This window comes from Leguminivora glycinivorella, chromosome 1 (assembly GCF_023078275.1).
Source record: "Leguminivora glycinivorella isolate SPB_JAAS2020 chromosome 1, LegGlyc_1.1, whole genome shotgun sequence".
Taxonomy (NCBI): Eukaryota; Metazoa; Arthropoda; class Insecta; order Lepidoptera; family Tortricidae; genus Leguminivora; species Leguminivora glycinivorella.
In genome coordinates this window covers 26,309,627-26,329,653 of record NC_062971.1, presented here as the reverse complement: position 1 = coordinate 26,329,653, position 20,027 = coordinate 26,309,627, and the positions used below count along the sequence as shown (strand labels likewise).

Sequence of the window (20,027 nt, the reverse complement as noted above, 5' to 3'; positions counted from 1 at the left end):
CCGACGCGCGTAACTCGCGTAATAAATCAAATAAAGGAAGAAGTAACACGATTGTAAGCTCGTAAAAATGGAATTTAGGCCAATTTGGCGCACGTGTAAGCTTACAACACCAGAACGACCGTATATGCTCGTAAAATACACTAGTCTGAAAATGCCCTTACTGAAAAACAGACAGTGGTAAAAAAAAATCGATTCTTTGTTATCAACTCCAACGCCAATTAGAAAACTAATAAAGTCTACGAAAATGTACATAAGTATACCGTGTACCTAATGCAAACGATTCTAATTTTCTTAATTCATGTGTCGACTTGACGGCATATGTCATTTACATTATTTATCACCTAAAGTTACACGCAGTTCAGTTGGCTTATGATCTACCTAAACTCAAATCAGTTATTTAGCTGAAAGTCTACGCGTAGATTCACTTTACACTACATCATCACTGCTGTATCTACACAAACCATGAAGTCCCCATGTTGACTACAGAAAACTACTAAAATATCCACAACACATTGGCTCCTTTGTTCCTATGGATGGGAATACGAGATTTTATTTTTAATGAACGGATGAATAATTCAATTGGCTAAATCCTTTGTTTGAAGACAATCGTCACACGGGACGTTTATGGCACTCACACATTGCCTCTTTATAGTCAGATGCCACTATCACAAGTCGTCCGTTCGAAAATCTAATTATTATTTTTACCATAAGCCATCCTTATTTTTAAAATATTGATTAACAATTATATGCACTCGCACGCCACCTAGTGACGCTCCATTAATATCATTGCACAGGGTCGCATTACAAAGAAGAAGCGTCCAAGCCTGGTGCATATGATTGGATTGCAGAGGCAGGACCAGATGAGCGCGAGGACCAAGGCCGGTGCCAAGTGGCTGTCAAAGGTGAAGAGGGGACAAGTTGTGCCCAAAGGTAAATTTAACTGTCAAACTCATATTTTGTATAAGGCCAGTGTGGAGAAGACCGTCTACCCAGAAAGACCGTCTACTGAATATAACTTTTGTATTTATATATCTATCACTTCTTACTTCTCCGAAGGTATACCAGTTTTTCATCCTTAATCCATTGGTCTTCAATAGATATCCCTAGGACGAACACTAGTTAACAAAAAAACTTGATTCGTGTTTCGAACTCGACCATCGAGTTCAACATGGTTACATTGGTTACGCAAAAAAATAAAATAAAATAGAAACAGTTGGAATATTTGTGCATTATGTATGTAACGTAGTAATTTAATAATCGTTCTTGCTGTCTAGTACAATTAATGCTCTTAAAACGCGTTCAAATTTATTGTTTTATGTCCTGAAATACGTAACTTCGAAACTGTGCCTAGTCGGAAAAGTAGTGTAAGAGTAAGGCACCTTTTTTAGGCTTTATGGGAAATAAGTCGAGTTTAAACGGGTGTTGTAGGTTAATTTTAATTAGGGAAAGGTCAGATCAACAGCGTCCCAACACGGCGGTAGTTAATGCATGAGCGAAGTTTTAAAAATGAATGATGTGAACGATGTGTATCAGTATTTTATCAAATAACACGGTGACCTCTATCCGTTCTTCTGGGAAAAAGTCGTAATTATAAATATGATGTACCAGTCAATTATTGTGATTTATGAAGTACCTACTTTGCACCTTGTAATAATATAGTTTTATTTAACATTTATAAGCGTGTACCTACTCTATACTCATAATATTACTTGAAAAATAAACACAATAAAATCCGATAAATCTTAAGATTACTGTTATAGAAATCTTCTCCACAAAATAGCCCATTCTACTGATTAATGTCAAATAATAACTATTCACCCTTGTAGACTCTACACGTCTCTCAGTGGTGCACCTGAGCCCGCTGGGCTCGCAGATGAGCTTCAACAACATGACGAGGATAGAAAATGTGGTGGACTGGGAGATCATCGCCAAGAAGTACCGCGCGCTCATGCGGGACGAGCCCGAGGAGCCGGTGCTTAAGGACACCGACGCGGAGGAGGCCGACAACACCTCGGAGGTGGTCCCCAACAATGTGGCGGCTCCGCCTTGAACCCATAGGGAGAAGCCAGGAATTTACACGAAACCATATTGAATTTCGGAGTGGCCTGCGCGCCAAGAGCTCAAGATATAGTCGATGAAGTCTCAGGTCAGAAAATGATCAGGAATCAAGTATAGGACGCAATTTAATACACATATGAAATTGAGTAGGACCGTTATAAAGGCTGCTGTAAGATCGCTTGACTTCTAAAGTCAATAGACTTCTAAAGTTAACAGGTTAGTAAATAATAATGAAGAATCCAAAAGTATTAGTGACATTTATCCGAAGTGACTCATTTCGTTCTTTGCTAATAATGTTCCGATTATAGCACGCCTACCGTGTTGTTCGGTGTTTTAAATAACTATACTTATTGTAGTTATTGTGCATCGTGAACACATGAACCTCGAAATATTCACAATCACCGAAACCAATGTCAAGGCATATCTCAACTGTGAATTTAATGCGGACCGACCTTTTCGCAACATGTTATTCATTTTGGTGTAAGTAATATGATAGTGCAAAAGCATTAGAACTTCCATTTGTTTTTTTTTTCGTATCCATTAAATGTTTTACATCGGTGTACTCGTATTTTCCAAAAAAGATCCATCATCATGTCAATTGCCTCCTTATAATGTAAAAATAATCGGTACGAAACAATACAGTTTATATAACGTACACAATAACATACTATCGATGCAAAGACATTGTAATGGAGAAGTAAAATTACCCACTTAACACTTGGCACTTACGAATTACATGGTAATGAAAACGAATAATATCACCTAATGAAAAACAATACCTGCCTACTAATACCCGTCATACATATAACTAATAAACGTGATCGGAAATTGAAGATACCGCATCTTAGATACTTATATTTTCACCAATGTAAATCAAAACCGCAAATTTCTGCCTGCGGTGGCAATAAGTACCTCTATCTATACTAGTACTTCTGTGAAGAATATTATAATATAAGACCGTTTGATCAATATCATTCAAGTCTATTGTTTGGTACACTGGTAGAGAATGCCTTAAGGTTTAAGTCCGCCATTTGTACTTTTTATTGTTAATTTGTGCAAATGTTTAAATAAATAAAATTTGCTAGGAATTCAAGTTGAAGAAGGAAATCAATTACACAATTGTTAACGCTACGTGGCGATTAAAACGCAGTCTGGCTCAGTCGTGCCACTGAAGAAGAGCGATGTAGGGAGAGCTAGCTACATTACGCTTACGAAGCGTAAGCGGTTGTGACATTGGCTAGGTACCCTGGGCATTTCTATTTAAAGTTATAAAAATAATTAGTATTAAATGGTGACTTTTTCAAAATCACGAGCTTTTTTCTATGTTAACCCTTTAATCGGTGGCGGCAAAATACTTGCCATAATACTTAAAACAAAGACGCCACCTCTAGAATAAGAATTACAGTTCAAAATCAAACGCGAACGAGTAGAACAAACGTCAAAATGGTTAAAGGGTTAACTGAGAAAAAGACGTCCTTGAAATGTTTGTCCGTTTGTACACGTTTTTAATATGTATATAGGTACATCTCCTATGATTACATTGTTATAAAAGGGATATAAAATTAAATTGAAAATGAAATTATGGGAACACGTGATTGATGAAATTTGGAGAACACATGAAATTGGGAGGGTAAAAAATTTAATAAAAAAATTTAATATAGGTACAGTGCGATCTTAGAAATTAATCGAGAGCGCCACATTTTACCTAACTGTCACATATTCGATATAAAACCTTTTTAAACATGGCAAACATTTTGTATGGGAAATTTTTAATTTCATAGCGTACAATTTATACATATAGATTATTGTAAATATAAATGCATGGTAGATATAATAATATTTTTGTTTATAACATTTTGTACAATAACTTTTTATCTTTTAGATTTCTGAATTATAATAAAATCAAGGTTTTAAAGCAATAAGTTAGGATTTTACCTATACCTATTTAAAGTCAAGTAAGTTATAATTAATATATGTAATATAATAAGATACTTTTAATATGGACCGAATGTTTGTGATAGTGAAAATAATATTTTTCCATTTTAATTAAGTAATGTATTGTAAGATAAAGTAGAGATACGAGTAGATAATCAAAGCAAGTAACTTGTCCTATTTGTTCTTTTAGAAACGTAATCTAATATTTTTGTAAATAAACGTGTTGTGCATTTGTGTATTTATATTGTTTCTTATTTTATTACATTACTTTTCAATATATATTTATATATCAATTTCCCAATTAAAAGAACCGTGACTTAAATGTATTATATAATGTGAAATTCTATACACATATTAAGTAGCGCATCAGTATTATCATTAGGAATCAATAAAAGAGTAACAAGTAAACAGGTTTTCCAACGAGTACTTTTGTAGTTCATTGACACGGTTACATTTAGACAGGTACCTCGTTTAAAGTGGCATGATCTAATTTACTAACTTCATAATCAATGTGTTAGAGAGAAATTTTATAAACTTCCGACAAAATTTTTCAATCGCTATAATATTGTTAGGTATTAACTTTATCGATAAATCAGCAGCAAGTTTACCTAATAGTTATTTGTTATACAAGGGGGCAAAGTTGTATTTTAACGCCGAGTGTGGAATTGAAAAACGAGCAAGTGAAAGGATTCTATAGTTGAACCACGAGCGAAGCGAGTGGTTCGAGAATAGAATCCTGAACTTGCGAGTTTTTTAACACACGAGAAATAAAATACATTTTCTCAAACATTGTCTTTACGTTCCTTAAAATGGGCTGGGAAGTATCGCTTTTTGGGCGCAACAACTCGAGAGGACTGTAAAGGGATTTCATATTATTTTTTAGGCCTAGGCCTGCAAAGTAACTTTTTTTTTTATAAAATATTGTCCTTTAGAGCATTTTTTTTATTTCATTGTATGTTTGAGAAAAGCACTATACATGCCTCGGCGTGAAAACGGATTCCCGGCCTCGTATCCCTATCCGGCCTCGCTCGCACGCTCGCTCGGCCGTATATACCCACTTGGCCGGAAATCCTCATTTTCCCGGCCTCTGATGTAATGTACTATTGCACCCGAGTGTAACACAAAACTTTTCCCCTCACTATAGCGAGGAAACTACAACGCAAAAAATGCGTTTATCACTGCTTCCAATAGTTCCACAGGTGGTAAATCATCTTTATTACTAGATTCACCTACTTTTATCAATTTTAAAGCAGTTAATTTGACTTTATTCAAGGTCAAATTACTTTACCCACTAGTGGATAAAATGCGTTTTTACCCGCTGGTATTAAAGGACAAAATACGTGTTTCCGAGCTAGTGAGGGGAAAAGTAAATTGTTGATACATAAACGCTTGATGTACGGAGTATCCCGCAGACGTCCGCCTAGGATTAGGAACAACGGCCTTAGCACAGATTATGAATAAGTTACTAACGTAACAGATCCTTCACTTGCCCGCAAAACAACAAATACCTTTATTATATATACGCTTTATTGAACTAATAAGTTACTACGTAAAACTCAGAAGATAAGTAGGTACGTGTCACGCGACTACACAGGCAGGCGTGTGACGCCCCCCGACCACTAGTTCATTCGAATGAACGGCTAGCGTGTAGGTACTTAACGCGCGACAGCGAGCGAGTGACGTAGGCCTGGCCTTAGGTGGGTACCATATTTTTAAAATGGAATGTGAGTGTTTCGTTCCTAGGTCTTCTGATCGTGAGCGTCTATGTAGCTATCCGCAAGTAAGGTCGGTAGACATGCCTGTGCACGGTCGAACGAATTAACTGCTACTAACTTAGAAAGCAGTTAATTATTTTGACAACCTTGCATTCTTATTAGTAAATAAAGAAATAATTACCGACAGCCGTGTTGAACACTTAAATAAGGATCAAAAGCACTATTTAGAAAAACATAGATATGATAATTTCCATTAAAATCAATATAAAATGGTGTCAAACAATTGACTACAATTAGTCATATTATTAAATTAAAACGGGACTTAATCGCGTAAAACTTACCCCGTAGTCCCGTTTTAATTTAATAATATGAGTGAAGATCGTGTTAGTTTAAATCAATATACAATTAGTCAGTTAAGTATGTACTTTTCATAACAGAAACTGGTTAGGTAACTATAGTGACTGCATATGATAAGGGTTCGAAGTTCGAATCCCAGTAAGGCATTTATGTGTTGCACATACATTTTCTTAAGTTTACTGTGGGGTTTAGTCAATTTGTGTAAGAATTTCCAATATTTATTTATTTTATTTGTAAGTGGGTAGAGGTATGTTACAGTAGAACACCTTTTTAGTTTAGGTTTAGGGTTGTATTTTTCAGTCAGAATTCACATAGCTTATTAAGTAAAAGCATTGTTAGGTTAGGTATGTTAGGATGGTGGACAATAAAATCTCAAGATCATATTCAGCAACATAAACATAAACTGATATCTTCGATATAGAATGATATCGTCGTATCGAAAAGATACCCAAAATGGATATTAGACATTATAGACATTGATGAGGATAGTTACTTGTAGGTAGTCCCCAGGTCATATTAGGCCACCTAATACCGGAAGTCATTCTAGAGGTTAAGACTAAATTATAATTAAACTTTAACCTTTACTGTATTCAACCTTTACATTTTCTGAACACCATCGGCCTTTGAAGAGTTAACTATCCAAGCGTTAAGGTCTCGTCTATATCTCAGTTAGCAATTTATTATGTACACGGTACATCATCTCAAATTTTATATGAACAGTTAATAGAGTCCGCTCGGAAAGTCAAGAGTCGTGATATGTATGGGGTCCAATACATTCCACGACTCTATATAATTATGTTAACAATAATGACAATAAATAACAATAAATACCAGGTGCACGGTGACTATATATGTAGTAGGTATGAAACTTATGAAATGCGAACGTATTTATCATTATTTTTTAGCAATTTCAAATAAATTCGTAGGTTGGTAGGCATTGCTATATATATAGGTAGGTACCGTTTAAATAGGTAAGGCAATTCAGCATTTTTTAGTTTTACAGTCGTGATCGTAAAGCATTAAATATCTATACATCGTTGGTCCAAATAACCCGAAAGATTTAACAGTGCATTCCTGACCACATTTAGAGACTATATAATGTCATATAAACTTTTCTGGATATCGCCTAGTTTCAGAGTTATTACCCAATTGAAAAAAACTTATATTTTCTTAATGTTACTCAGTACAGAAGGCCTTTTTAACGGCGTTGATGACATTATGGAAAATAGTCTCGTTCATTATCCTCATTGATAGATGTCAAAAAGTGAGAAATAAATCCTTTCAAAAATGAGGTTTTTAGACAAATTTAACCTTAAAACTCATTTAAAGTGCAAGTTGTATGAATAACAGTTACTTACTTTTTATGTGAAAATACAAAAAAAAAATCTCTAAAAAATTACAGAAGTCATATAATATTTTTTGTTACATTTTACATCAAAAATGCATGGTTAAATCTTTCAGGTCATTCAGGCCCACGGTGTATATGCATTACATAAACACTGTGTAAACTTAGGAAATAATTATGAAAATCTAAGATTTTACGTTGACACACTTTGTGAAAATTTTAAAGCAATAATGTCGGGTGTAAAAATGCAAATTAAAATAGATTCGAGACCTCGTCGAGGTGCCTCGTTTCATATCAGTAGGGTGCGCAGACGCCGCTAAACGTGCGCACGCAGCGCCACACGACCCCGCACGGTGTAAACAAACAAAATGTGTAGTGAAAAGTGCCCCTGGAAAATATTGTTATTTATTATAGGTACATTACATTTATATTCATTTTGTCTAAATTTGATTGGATTTCAGGCTATGCTGATATTCATTTTTCAGTCGATTCGGGAAAGAAAACCTGAAAAAGACCGCATAATACTGCGTTTCCGTATTTGAGATTTATTTCCTTTGTTTTAATTTTATTTGTATATCTGTATCAAAAAGTTAGGAATGAAAACCCAAAGAGAAAGAGTTATTTATTTCAACAGTGTTATTGCATAATACCTTACATTCTTAATAAGTTTTTCAGCTCATAGTATGACAGGCTTCTGTTAAGTACTACTTAACTTGACTTATGTGTATTTTTCAAGTGTATATACCACCCTAAGTTTTCTAATCCGTCAACAAGATCATTCAAATTATTTATTTATTCAAAGAACTCAATCAACGAATAATAATACTTTTAGTATTGGGTTGATTTGCAGAATTCAATTAGATGGCAATTAATTTTAAACTAATAGAAAAGAGCCTGTTTAAACTAATAATAATCATACATAAACATGCGGCACCCTAGGTTAGATTTTTTATAATGTGGGGCAGCATATTATTTGTTACATGCAAAACAGCCTTACAGTGAGGAAATGCTTATTATACATATACGCCCGGAAGACCCAAAAGTAAATGGTAACGGTTTCATAACAAACACAATTTTCACCACACCAACTGGTGTGGTGAAAATTGCTTTCTTGATATTCCGAAAACGGATGAGAAAGTTGAATTTTATCCACAAGAGTGAAAAGTTATTTCATAAATGTTTAATAACTTGATGAATTTGATTTAGTTTGATGTTTTACGGTAAATAGGTATTTTTCTTGTATTGGTGTCGCGAAATTTTTTGTTTCATCGGTGCCTTGTTTACCGGCTTACCTTGAAACCATCGCTTCGCACACGATTCCATTCCATGCTCAGGTATAAATATTTATCCCTTTGTGAAACAAATAAACGTAAAATATATTTTAAATGTAACAAAACATTTTAGTGAAAGAACCATCACCGTCAAGTGACATAATAGTATTGTTATTGCAGGAAAAGTATTTACCATCGTTGTTTTAATAATAGTCACGGAATTAGGTTATGCTGTAAGTCGTAAATTATGTTTACTCCATCTTGCAGGTATTTTTCACAGCACGCAAGCGGCTTGGCTACGCTGTTACAAAGGGTGAGTATAATTTTACTTATTAGGAATTTACCTAATCTGAAAGTTACGAAAAAAAAAACTAAAGTCTGGTTACTAAGCCGCGGTCCTGGGTTCGAATCCCGGTAAGGACATATTTTATTTGTGTGATGAGCACAGATATTTGTTCCTGAGTCATGGATGTTTTCTATGTATATAAGTATATGTATTTATCTATTTATGTGTGTATATCACAGATGTCATATATACCATAGATCAAGCAAACGTATCTACTTAGCGTGTCAAATGAACTCAGTGAAATCCACTGAGTTGCCCGTCTTTACTCGCAGCTTGCAGCTTTCGGGCGTCAAGTTTTGTAAGTTGAAGTCAACCAAAACATAAAAAATGCCTCGTTACGTGATATTCAATTGCAACAACACAAAAATTATGAACAATCAAGAGCCTGAGACATATTTAAAATTACAGGCAAGAATCAACTTCAGTACAAAATTTGACACGCTCGGCCCCTATACAAATATATGAATTTGTTTCTTCTATCTAAATTAAGTTCTGTGGTGTATATCGTCGCTTAGCACCCATAGTACACATAGTGCTAAGCTTGGGGCTAAGTTGATCTGTGTAAGGTGTCCCCAATATTTATTTATTTATTACTAGCTTTTGCCCGCGGCTTCGCTCGTGTTAGAAAGAGACAAAAAATAGCCTATGTCACTCTCCATCCCTTCAACTATCACCACTTACAAAAATCAGGTCAATTTAGTCGCTGCGTTTTGCCGTGAAAAACGGACAAATAAACAGACACACACACTTTCCCATTTATAGTATTAGTATGGATTTAAAGTACCGAGAATAACAATCGCAAATATGCATGCAATGTCTTCAGTACTGATTCCCTATAGTCGAAAGTGAAGACCACAAATGGGGGTATTAAAATATTGACTAATTTAGATTTTTGATCGATAGGAATCAAAAAATAGACTACTAATCATTTTAAGCAGAAAACTCTGAAAACATATTAAACTGCTTTAAACTTTAATACAATTTACTATTTCGTAACTATGTTAAACGATTAAATGGGAAATGACTATTTTTAACAGTTCGTTACACAACCTGTATTAGTATGGATTTAAAGTACCGAGAATAACAATCGCAAATATGCATGCAATGTCTTCAGTACTGATTCCCTATAGTCGAAAGTGAAGACCACAAATGGGGGTATTAAAATATTGACTAATTTAGATTTTTGATCGATAGGAATCAAAAAATAGACTACTAATCATTTTAAGCAGAAAACTCTGAAAACATATTAAACTGCTTTAAACTTTAATACAATTTACTATTTCGTAACTATGTTAAACGATTAAATGGGAAATGACTATTTTTAACAGTTCGTTACACAACCTAGTTGCATCAAAACAATTACTAGTGTAGAAACTTACCCTCTTTATATAACATAAACAATTCAGCAGGTAATAACTATTGAGTAATATTCGACCGCTTTTTCATACAAACAAAACACCAAATTCCGCTTCAGATATCTCGCTTTGTGCTAAGATTTTATTCCGCTTTGTGTGGTAGGGCACAGCACAGCCAAATAGCACTAGACCCTACTCATAGTGTTGTGTTCCTGCCGGTGAGTAAGGCTGCCAGAGCTCAACGAGGGTGCGGCGTGTTGGTGACGGAAGGACCTATGGAACTAATATGTTCCGTCTATTGTCCTTTAAGTCGTCGGCAACCCGAACCCTCCTTAGATCTTGTACACTCCTTTTTGCTGTGTACTTAAGACGATACGGTAGGTCAATTCTCCATACAATCGCTCTCGCCTCCTGAGTATTTTTCCGATTTTGAATTTGGAACTTTCTTTTATTTGTTTAAGAGTTCAAAACTCGAATTTAATTTGTACTTGTACAAGTACGCGGGGACTCAGGAGGATAGAGCAATGATTTTTTCAACACAGATTGTTATTATTTTTATCTGTGTCGGACCGTTTTGAGTTTTTTGATATTCTGTTTTTTAAAGATTCTAGAGCCAATCAAAAATTTCCAAAAACGACCTTTTTCATTGTGGCGCAAAAAAAGTTGTGATACTCAAATTGGTAACAATTAACCAAAAAAGCTAAACGGTCCGACATAGATTATTTCATTGTTATTCAGATTCTCAAATTTCGTTCCGATTGATTAAGTTTTGAAGGAGGAAAGAGTCGAGAGCGGAGCCTCGATTTTAAAGATTTTTTTGTGAAATATCTTTTGACTGAGTTGTTCTTAATGGACAATTTTTTTTTCGATAAATCTAGTTAATAATCCCAAGTTGAAAGGGGGGCTCCTTTCCATTTGAGCATTTTCGCAACCGTATCCTCTTAACACAGCAAAAGCAAAAGGCAGCAACAGGGGGTGTATAAGTTTCCAATGGGTTGGCAACGCGCATGTGACACTCCTTGCGTTGTAGGCGTCCATAGGTTACGTTGACCGCTCTCCATCAGGCGGACCGTATGCTTGTTTGCCACCGACGTAGTATTAAAAAAAATGCAAGCATTACTTTCGACTCTTCCGAGATACCTAGCGAGCTAAAATTAAAGCGGTCATGCTTAATATAGCCGCATATTACATGTTATGTTTCTATTTATAGCCCAATGCCGTATCTTAGCCGATTTTTTATGCCAGACAAGTCAATGCTCTTTAAATTCATGCATGATCCTATTAGCAAGGACCATTTAATACTAGACTGATATAGCCCATACAAAAAAGCGTACCCCTGAAAAAAGCTTAGTTTTTGCTTTAAAACTAGATGGCGTTGTTTCGTAACCCGGGAGTGGAAAAAAACATATATTCACACATATTTTTACTTGTTTTTATATTATACCTACTATGAATAACTATCAAAAAACTTTATTTTAATATCAAAATATTGGCTCAAAACACAATTTTTACAAATTATATTTTTTGGTCGGCCTCGACGTAGTTGTGATCGCTTCGCTGGCTAAGTTTGTTCGCATGTTGTCTAATTATTGCCAAATAAAATGACTAGATGACGTTGGTGGACTAGGAAAATGTCACATCCGTTTCGTTGTTCATTAATATAATATACTTAGTGATAATAAACCTATATGTTGAGCTCAAATACGTTCAACAAAACGCAATCATTGTGCCAACAGATGTGACATCTGACATCCATGTCACATCACAAATGTCATTGTATGATTTATTGAATATTCATAATATGGATATTAAATATTTTAGAATCGCAGCAGCAATGCGAGTAGAGATACAGAATTAATAACTGTATAAATTAATAATTGTATGACCAATGACCTCATACATAAAATTACCAGTTTAGGTGACAGAAGGCGAATCCAATTTGTAAACATTAAATGTGCTAAGGAAAAGAATCTTTCCGATTTTCAACGGGACACGGCTGAAGGGGCGAGCTGGTTTCGACTGCGCCCATGCATCTACATTAGACTTATATTGACCGGGATATAGACCGTGATTACCTTTTTGATTTTTGTCGAGCTCCCGATATTTCGACGCAGTTGCATGCAAAAGTAATCACGGTCTATATCCCGGTCAATATAAGTCTAATGAAAATAACCGTGAATCATTCAAAACTCTTATGCATCTACATTGTCCAGAAAGTTCATTCGAAGATCATTTTGCTTATAATAATCTGAGTAATCACAGTGAATGGTTTGACAGTATTTCAGCTAACACGTAGAGAGACTTGCTAGCTTCGTCGGTCAGGCTTCGTCTTGGACACAACGCGGATAGTTAGGCCGCCAGGTGTGGCACTTTGGATTACGTTTTTATAATAAATTAATGATAGTTTGTATTGTTTTGGTAATATATTTTCTACTCGTATACTACTCGTTTGGTACTCGTATAAACCTAAACTGAGATAATAAATGAATAAAAGGAAATAATTAGTGAAACTCTGACATAAGTAATAATTAATGAGACTAAATGCATTTTCACATTATCCGATCCGATATCGGATGTAGGACTGATACCCATACATTACAGGCGCTATCTTGGATTTTTTCCATTTAAATCCTTCCGACATCCGATATCGGATCGGATAATGTGAAAACGGACTAAGACAATAGATACCTTGTTAGTGATATATACCTATGCCTATGTATATCCCACCAAAAACATTCTGTAAAAAATAGCCGTCTCGATGGAGCTGCTTGTTTATCTCTAAAAAGTAATGAAATCTACATAAAGTTCCTTACTGCGATTTCTTTATCATTATAGTTAACTAGCCTTTGCCCGCGGCTTCGCTCGCGTTAAATTCGAAAATCTCACCACAAACTTCCATCCTCCATTCTAAGGAAGTGGGGGATATAAAAAGAGACAAAAAGTAGCCTATGTCACTTTCCATCCCTTCAACTATCTCCACTTAAAAAATCACGTCAATACGTCGCTCCGTTTTGCCGTGAAAGATGGACAAACAAACAGACACACACTTTCCCATTTATAATATTAGTATGGATGTTGTGTGACTTGGCCGTTGAAGTGTAGTAGTGCTGGCGACAGATTGGTGCAATGGTGTCATGGAGCACCTGGTTATAAACTTCTTTATACCCTTGTGTATAAAGAAGTTTATAAGTATTCGATGGTCCGAGCTAAGGTTCGTAAAGCCATGAAGCCGAGCTGATAATCATTGTCGCTAAACGCCGATCGAAACGCAGTCTGAAGTGGGTGATAAACGTACGATACGAGCAGGTATGCGTACTTATGGCTCGACGACCTTTTTCGATTGTGTGTCACCGTAAGTACGCGTAAAAACCGCTGCGCATATAATAGTCGACCATCCAACGCGTACTTGCTCGTACGCCTATCACCCACTTGACGTCGCGCCAACACTTTATGGAAAAAGCGGGTTTTCGACAACTACCAATAAGATTTTAGACATTCAAAAATCTTCAATAATACTCAACTGTTTCGGTCGCACTCGTTCAAATATAGGATAGGATTGGTATGAGCGAGACGGTCAGGAGATTGATTGTCAACATGATATCTATCATAAACACCGTTCGAAATGGCCTCATTAAAATCTAAATTTTAAATATATTGAAAGTAATATTACTAATCATTGACGTCACGCTCAAAATGAAAGAGATAGAAAATTTGACAGTATGGTACTCTTTTGCATGATTGTCATAATTCAAAATAAGAACGATGGCTTGCGTTGTAAACAGGGACTGAAACATGACACGGGCCCCTAGCGTCATCTATCCTATATACTTTTCACTGTATCACTTGTAATGCCGTTGAACTACCACGTGCGTATTTTAAAAAAAAAAACGACATTTTTATTCAAATGACACTCTTAGTGACATCTAGTGACATAGATTTACGGCTGCCAACGGGGTACGGCATTTAGTATGGACTCTGCTGGTCCTTTATTATCGTCCTTGCTATTAGTTAAGAATTTGTAAGTCCTACCTATCTTTGACCACCTAGATAGGTAAGTACACCTATTCTACACGTGCAGTATCATTCAATTGTTTGCGGGAGTGTGCACGCAGACTCGACGCTCTGGCGAAATTGTCAAATACCTGACACGGTACACGAACCTCCGACGCCAAAGAACTATACGCCGCTGGCTCTGAGGCTACGCAAGTAAAGATATCTACTAGCGCTTGTGGCGAGAACGGGGAATTCCTGGTTCCTATAGTTTGTAGAGACTCGTAGAGACTCGTTAAGTAATATAGCAAATACTTTTTCCCCTCACTAGCTCGGAAACACCTGTGTCCTACCAGCGGGACGTCCAATATTAATTTGACCGCAAATACTTTTATTTATGGCTGATACCTGTGGTAGGACGCATTTTTACCGTCCTCCGCGAAATGGCTGATAGGTAGGACGTTACCGTCCCGCGAAATGGTAGGTAGCCAGTCAGTTGGCCCCTCATTGCACGAAAAGGGTAAAAACTTGACATCCTTAGGAAAAGGCGAGACTATGGAGAGGCATCTATTTGAATAATCCAATATCAAAACTATTATGTTTTTGTTTAGCAACTATTTACATTATTTTAGGAATATTCTTGACAAAAAATGATACAGTCCGAGAGAGAAAAACAGATTTTGAAAAAAAAAACCACAGAGTGCATGAGTAGGTACCTAAGGTATTATTTATCTGTATCCTATAAGGGTGTCAAAAATAGTCATGAGCGGGTGTGTCTGTTGATTTATTTCGTTGCCTTTATTTCCTACGTTTAGACGCAATTTTCACCGGTCGTCGACAACAGGACGTTTTAAATGTAATCTTGAAATAAAATCAATGAATTCATGAAATATTGGACGAACCGACTTCAAATTTGGTAAGAAAATAAAGCTGGTTGAGGATGCATTATTTTCGTAAGATTCATCGTTAGTTCTCGCGGTACAATATCGAAACAATACACTATTCGTATTTATCGTGGATTACATTATTTTCGTTGATTCAGAATTTCAAAGCAAAACGTTACTTCATCAGATATTAAAGTCCTTGCGGGCCGATTTTTGAGTCTCACGCGTTCGTCACCGTTTTCAACCGGTATTTTATGCGAGATTCAAAAATCGCCCTCCTTGTGCTTCATAATTTACATGAAACTCATGTGGAGCAGCAGTAACGCCTGCAATAATGATTATTTATTCTTATTTTCTAACAGTATTTTCTAACACAGATACATAAAAATCAGCCTTGAGAGTTTAAGAAAAGTTAGTGAAATGGTTTTTTAGTAGCGGAAAAATGGCCGTGAGGCCGAACTATCAAATAAGCAGACATTAAACGTCGATATGAACTCTACATTATCCCATATGTTTAATCCTTGAGACAATTAGGATGGTCTGGCGGCTCTGGGCTATTGCCCTAAGAACCCCCCTAAGTAATATTAATTGCAATTAGTTGAAACTGTTGTCAACCTACTACAACTACACAACCAATTAATGTTAGCTCTATCTGATTACACTCATTGACTAAAAGTAAAGTAGACAATTACATAATATACTAGTAGGTGTGTACACAAACTTTAATCGACCCATAAAACATTTCTCAACATTAGTACATACCATATTCAGGTGATGTGGTTAACAAGTGTCCGTTATGGGTGGATGGCCATTATAGATTTAACTATTAAAAAATCATATTGAACCCTTAAGTAAGTTTGATAACAATATACTTATAATGACATATAATTATGGTTTGTATTCTTGCTTGCATATTAACTAATGGCTCTGGGAGCTGTAGATCTTCGTGACATGCTTAGACAACGCAAATGTCAAAATACAGAGTTCGTATAATTCAATTACGATAGTATTTAGCGCCATATACACTATTGATACTTAAGCCCTTTTTGGCTATTTCCAAAATTTCCAAAAATTGGATCGACAACAAAAAAATTGTCATGCATAGTATCTGGTTACAAAATTTCATGAGTGTCGCTTGAGAATTGCGACCTGTAGAGAAGAACATCCGGTCAATCAAATCGAGTTCAAATGTAGACCTTACGCTGTTGCTGCGGTCAATTATGTTACATATGCGTACAGTCATCGATTTAGTTTTATCTTTACTTCTAACCTAACTTTGTTTAATAAAGTTCTTAGATCCTCCACGTATGTATGCAAATTACTTGTTTCTTTGATTTGTCATATATTGTCTATCGCTAATCTATCAATCAATGTCAATCACGTCAATCAAATCGCTAAGCTCGTGTTCAAAACAATATAACAAAAAACCGGCCAAGAGCGTGTCGGGCCACGCTCAGTGTAGGGTTCCGTAGTTTTTCGTATATTTCTCAAAAACTACTGAACCTATCAAGTTCAAAACAATTTTCCTAGAAAGTCTTTATAAAGTTCTACTTTTGTGTTTTTTTTTTTTTTTTTTTTAATACAACGTCGGTGGCAAACAAGTATACGGTCCGCCTGATGTAAAGCGGTCACCGTAACCTATGGACGCCTGCAACTCAAACAGTGTCACATGCGCGTTGCCACCCCATTAGAAACTTGTACACTCCCTTTTGCTGTGTTAAGTACAATGTGTGTTGTGTTAAGTACACAGCAAAAAGGAGTGTACAAGTTCCAAGGAGGGTTCGGGTTGCCGACGACTCAAAGGACAATAGACGGAACAAGTTAGTTCCGTAAGTCCTCCCGTCATCAGCACACCGCACCCTCGTTGAGCTCTGGCAGCCTTACTCACCGGCAGGAACACAACACTATGAGTAGGGTCTAGTGCTATTTGGCTGCGGTCTTCTGTAAGGCGGAGGTACTTCCCCAGTTGGGCTCTGCTCTAGATTCGAGCGAGACGATATCCGCTGTGCTGTGCCCTACCACACAAAGCGGAATATCATTCGCTATGCCCTACCTCCTACTAAATTTCATATTTTTTAAACATATGGTTCAAAAGTTAGAGGGGGGGGACGCACTTTTTTTACCTTTAGGAGCGATTATTTCCGAAAATATTAATATTATCAAAAAACGATCTGAGTAAACCCTTATTCATTTTTAAATACCTATCCAACAATATATCACATGTTGGGGTTGGAATGAAAAAAAAAATATCAGCCCCCACTTTACATGTAGGGTACCCTAATAAAACATTTTTTTCATTTTTTATTTTTGCACTTTGTTGGCGTGATTGATATACATATCGGTACCAAATTTCAGCATTCTAGTGCTAACGGTTACTGAGATTATCCGCGGACGGACGGACGGACGGACGGACGGACGGACGGACGGACGGACGGACGGACGGACGGACGGACGGACGGACGGACAGACAGACAGACATGGCGAAACTATAAGGGTTCCTAGTTGACTACAGAACCCTAAAAAAGATGAAATTAATACAATTTAAATATATGTTATTGAACCATAGAATGCCGTTCGCTAGTTTGCAGGTGGTACAGCGACATCTAACGAAAAATGTGGACATCAAAAAATACTTATACATTTTACGAAAACAAGTCATTGCCCAGTTTGCGGGGGTAACAGTGACATCTAGCGAACGACAGCGAACAACTCTATCATTGAGTTTCCTAAACATATCCTAAGTACATTGGGTTTCTCAACAATAAATAAATAAATAAAATTTACTTTTTCTTTTGACTGAAAACACCGTGTTGATAACCTCTCTCTCCCTCCCTTTCTTCCCTTGGCTTCTGGCTGGCTTCCTAAACTTTGACGAGCCATAACATAATATTAAAAATGTAGGGGCTAAGTTTTGATTCCCATAGAAAAATTGAATTACGCGCCATTTCCAGTGCCAAGTTTCGATTGATCATCATAGTTGACAGACGTCAAAAATACAACGTTACCTCTTTAGTTTTCTAACAGATGGCGTTAGTTATACAAAATAGTAAACGATGTTTTCTTACTCCTTAGAGTCCTAACAGATGGCGTTAGTAGTACAATATTGAACACAAAACTGAGATTTGATTTTTTTTAAATGACAATAAAATAATATTTTTTTACAGATATGAAATCTAGATATGAATATAAATTACTATGTTTAAGCACAACTTCATAGGCGTGATAGTTTTTTCAAAAAATGTACCACAAGGTTCGGAACTTTGTCGACTATAGGAGGGCTTCGCTACCGCTCGCCCTGATAAGTAGGATACTGAAATCTTCTTTCTTCGTTGAGCCATCACAGCTAACTTTAACTTACAAACGGTCTTAAGCACCTACACTTCTGAAGGCGCTTAAGTCATTTTTGCTAATAAAAAAAAACCACAACGTTCTATGAACATTGGTCAAGTGCGAGTCGGTTTTCGACTTTTCCATACAAAGAACTCATGAGCGCCTGAACGACTATGATGGCAAAGTTAACGTTTCGAACTTTCAAGACTTTACGTATATATCTCGGAAACGATAAGAGATAGAGCAAAATGGACTTCAGATTTGGGCTTTCGGTGGCACAAATTCTATGTTTTCGTCAACAGACACCTTTTTTGGACCGATTTGAATAAAATTTTGCTCAGTCAATTTATAAACGGTCTTAAGCGCCTCCTTTTTAGTAGGAACTTAAGTCATTTTGTACAAATGAAAAAAAAATTGAACAAGTTCTAAAAAGAAAAAGACAGAAATTAATTTCTTTATACCTGTCCAACTCGATTACACAATTTTAAGACGTTTAGTAACTACTTGCAGCGGCAGTGAGTGAAATTCGTAATCTAGTTTTTTCTCTTTAGTCCGACTTACGCTTGACTGTAGATTTCTAATAGGTTTTCCTGTAATCTACATGGAGAGGGCTATCTCGTGTATTTTTTTGAAAATTTTACGCTAAGTAGTTTCGGAGATAAGGGGGGAATGGTCATTTTTTGCTTATTTTCTTAAATTACTTCTAAATTACCAAAACAAAAAATATAAAAAAAATATATTTCAGATGCTGATAAAATGCTCTTTCATTTGATATGTAACACAATATAGTTTTAATAACTTTGATTTTTAATTTTCAATTTTACCCCCCAAAAGTGACCCCTGTGATTAAATTTCATTAAATTAAATTACATGTCCGTCTTTGGGCCACAGGTTTACATACGTGTGCCAAATTTCAAGTAAATCGGTCCAGTAGTTTCGGAGAAATCGGCTGTGACAGAGGGACAGACAGACACGCGAGTGATCCTATAAGGGTTCCGTTTTTCCTCTTTGAGGTACGGAACCCTAAAAACGACAAACATATATTAAATAAATGGACGTAAATGTAAATTCCAACCGTAGGAGGAAAAAATAGATCCCGACGAATTGAGGACCTCCTCCTTTTTTTGAAGTCGGTTAATAGGAAATAAACAAGCTTATAATTATAATACAGATTACATTTTGTTTCCAATCATGTCTTCGTCTTAAGAAACCTTCTATCAAATATTTAACGTTTATTATCATTAATGTCACCAATTATATTTCCATTATAATTAATACATAACCTAAATGCGTACTCGGCTGGGTTGTATCAAATCGCTTTTTATAACAATGTCAGGGTTGCCTTAACTATATTGTTAGAAAAACACCTAGCTACTCATAAATGCAATGAGGCCTAATGATTTTACAATAGGTGACGATACGTTACATACGTAAGTGGATT

At 36.0% G+C, this 20,027-nt stretch overlaps 2 protein-coding genes across 4 annotated transcripts in view; both read left to right on the top strand.

Moving 5' to 3' along the window:
* The window catches only part of LOC125234761 (serine/threonine-protein phosphatase 6 regulatory ankyrin repeat subunit B), a 36,707-nt gene extending 32,491 nt beyond the window's left edge, over positions 1-4,216 (top strand). For both annotated transcript variants that reach the window (XM_048141262.1, XM_048141185.1), the window contains 2 exons: positions 795-930; positions 1,827-4,216. In XM_048141262.1, the coding sequence (XP_047997219.1) occupies positions 795-930; positions 1,827-2,050 (360 nt within the window). In that variant the 3' untranslated portion in view covers positions 2,051-4,216. The remainder of the gene's footprint in view (positions 1-794; positions 931-1,826) is intronic.
* Positions 4,217-7,716: 3,500 nt separating this feature from the next.
* Positions 7,717-20,027, top strand: part of LOC125234901 (inactive pancreatic lipase-related protein 1-like) — a 33,657-nt gene continuing 21,346 nt past the window's right edge. For both annotated transcript variants that reach the window (XM_048141403.1, XM_048141343.1), the window contains exons 1-2: positions 7,717-7,824; positions 8,949-8,994. In XM_048141403.1, the coding sequence (XP_047997360.1) occupies positions 7,779-7,824; positions 8,949-8,994 (92 nt within the window). In that variant the 5' untranslated portion in view covers positions 7,717-7,778. The remainder of the gene's footprint in view (positions 7,825-8,948; positions 8,995-20,027) is intronic.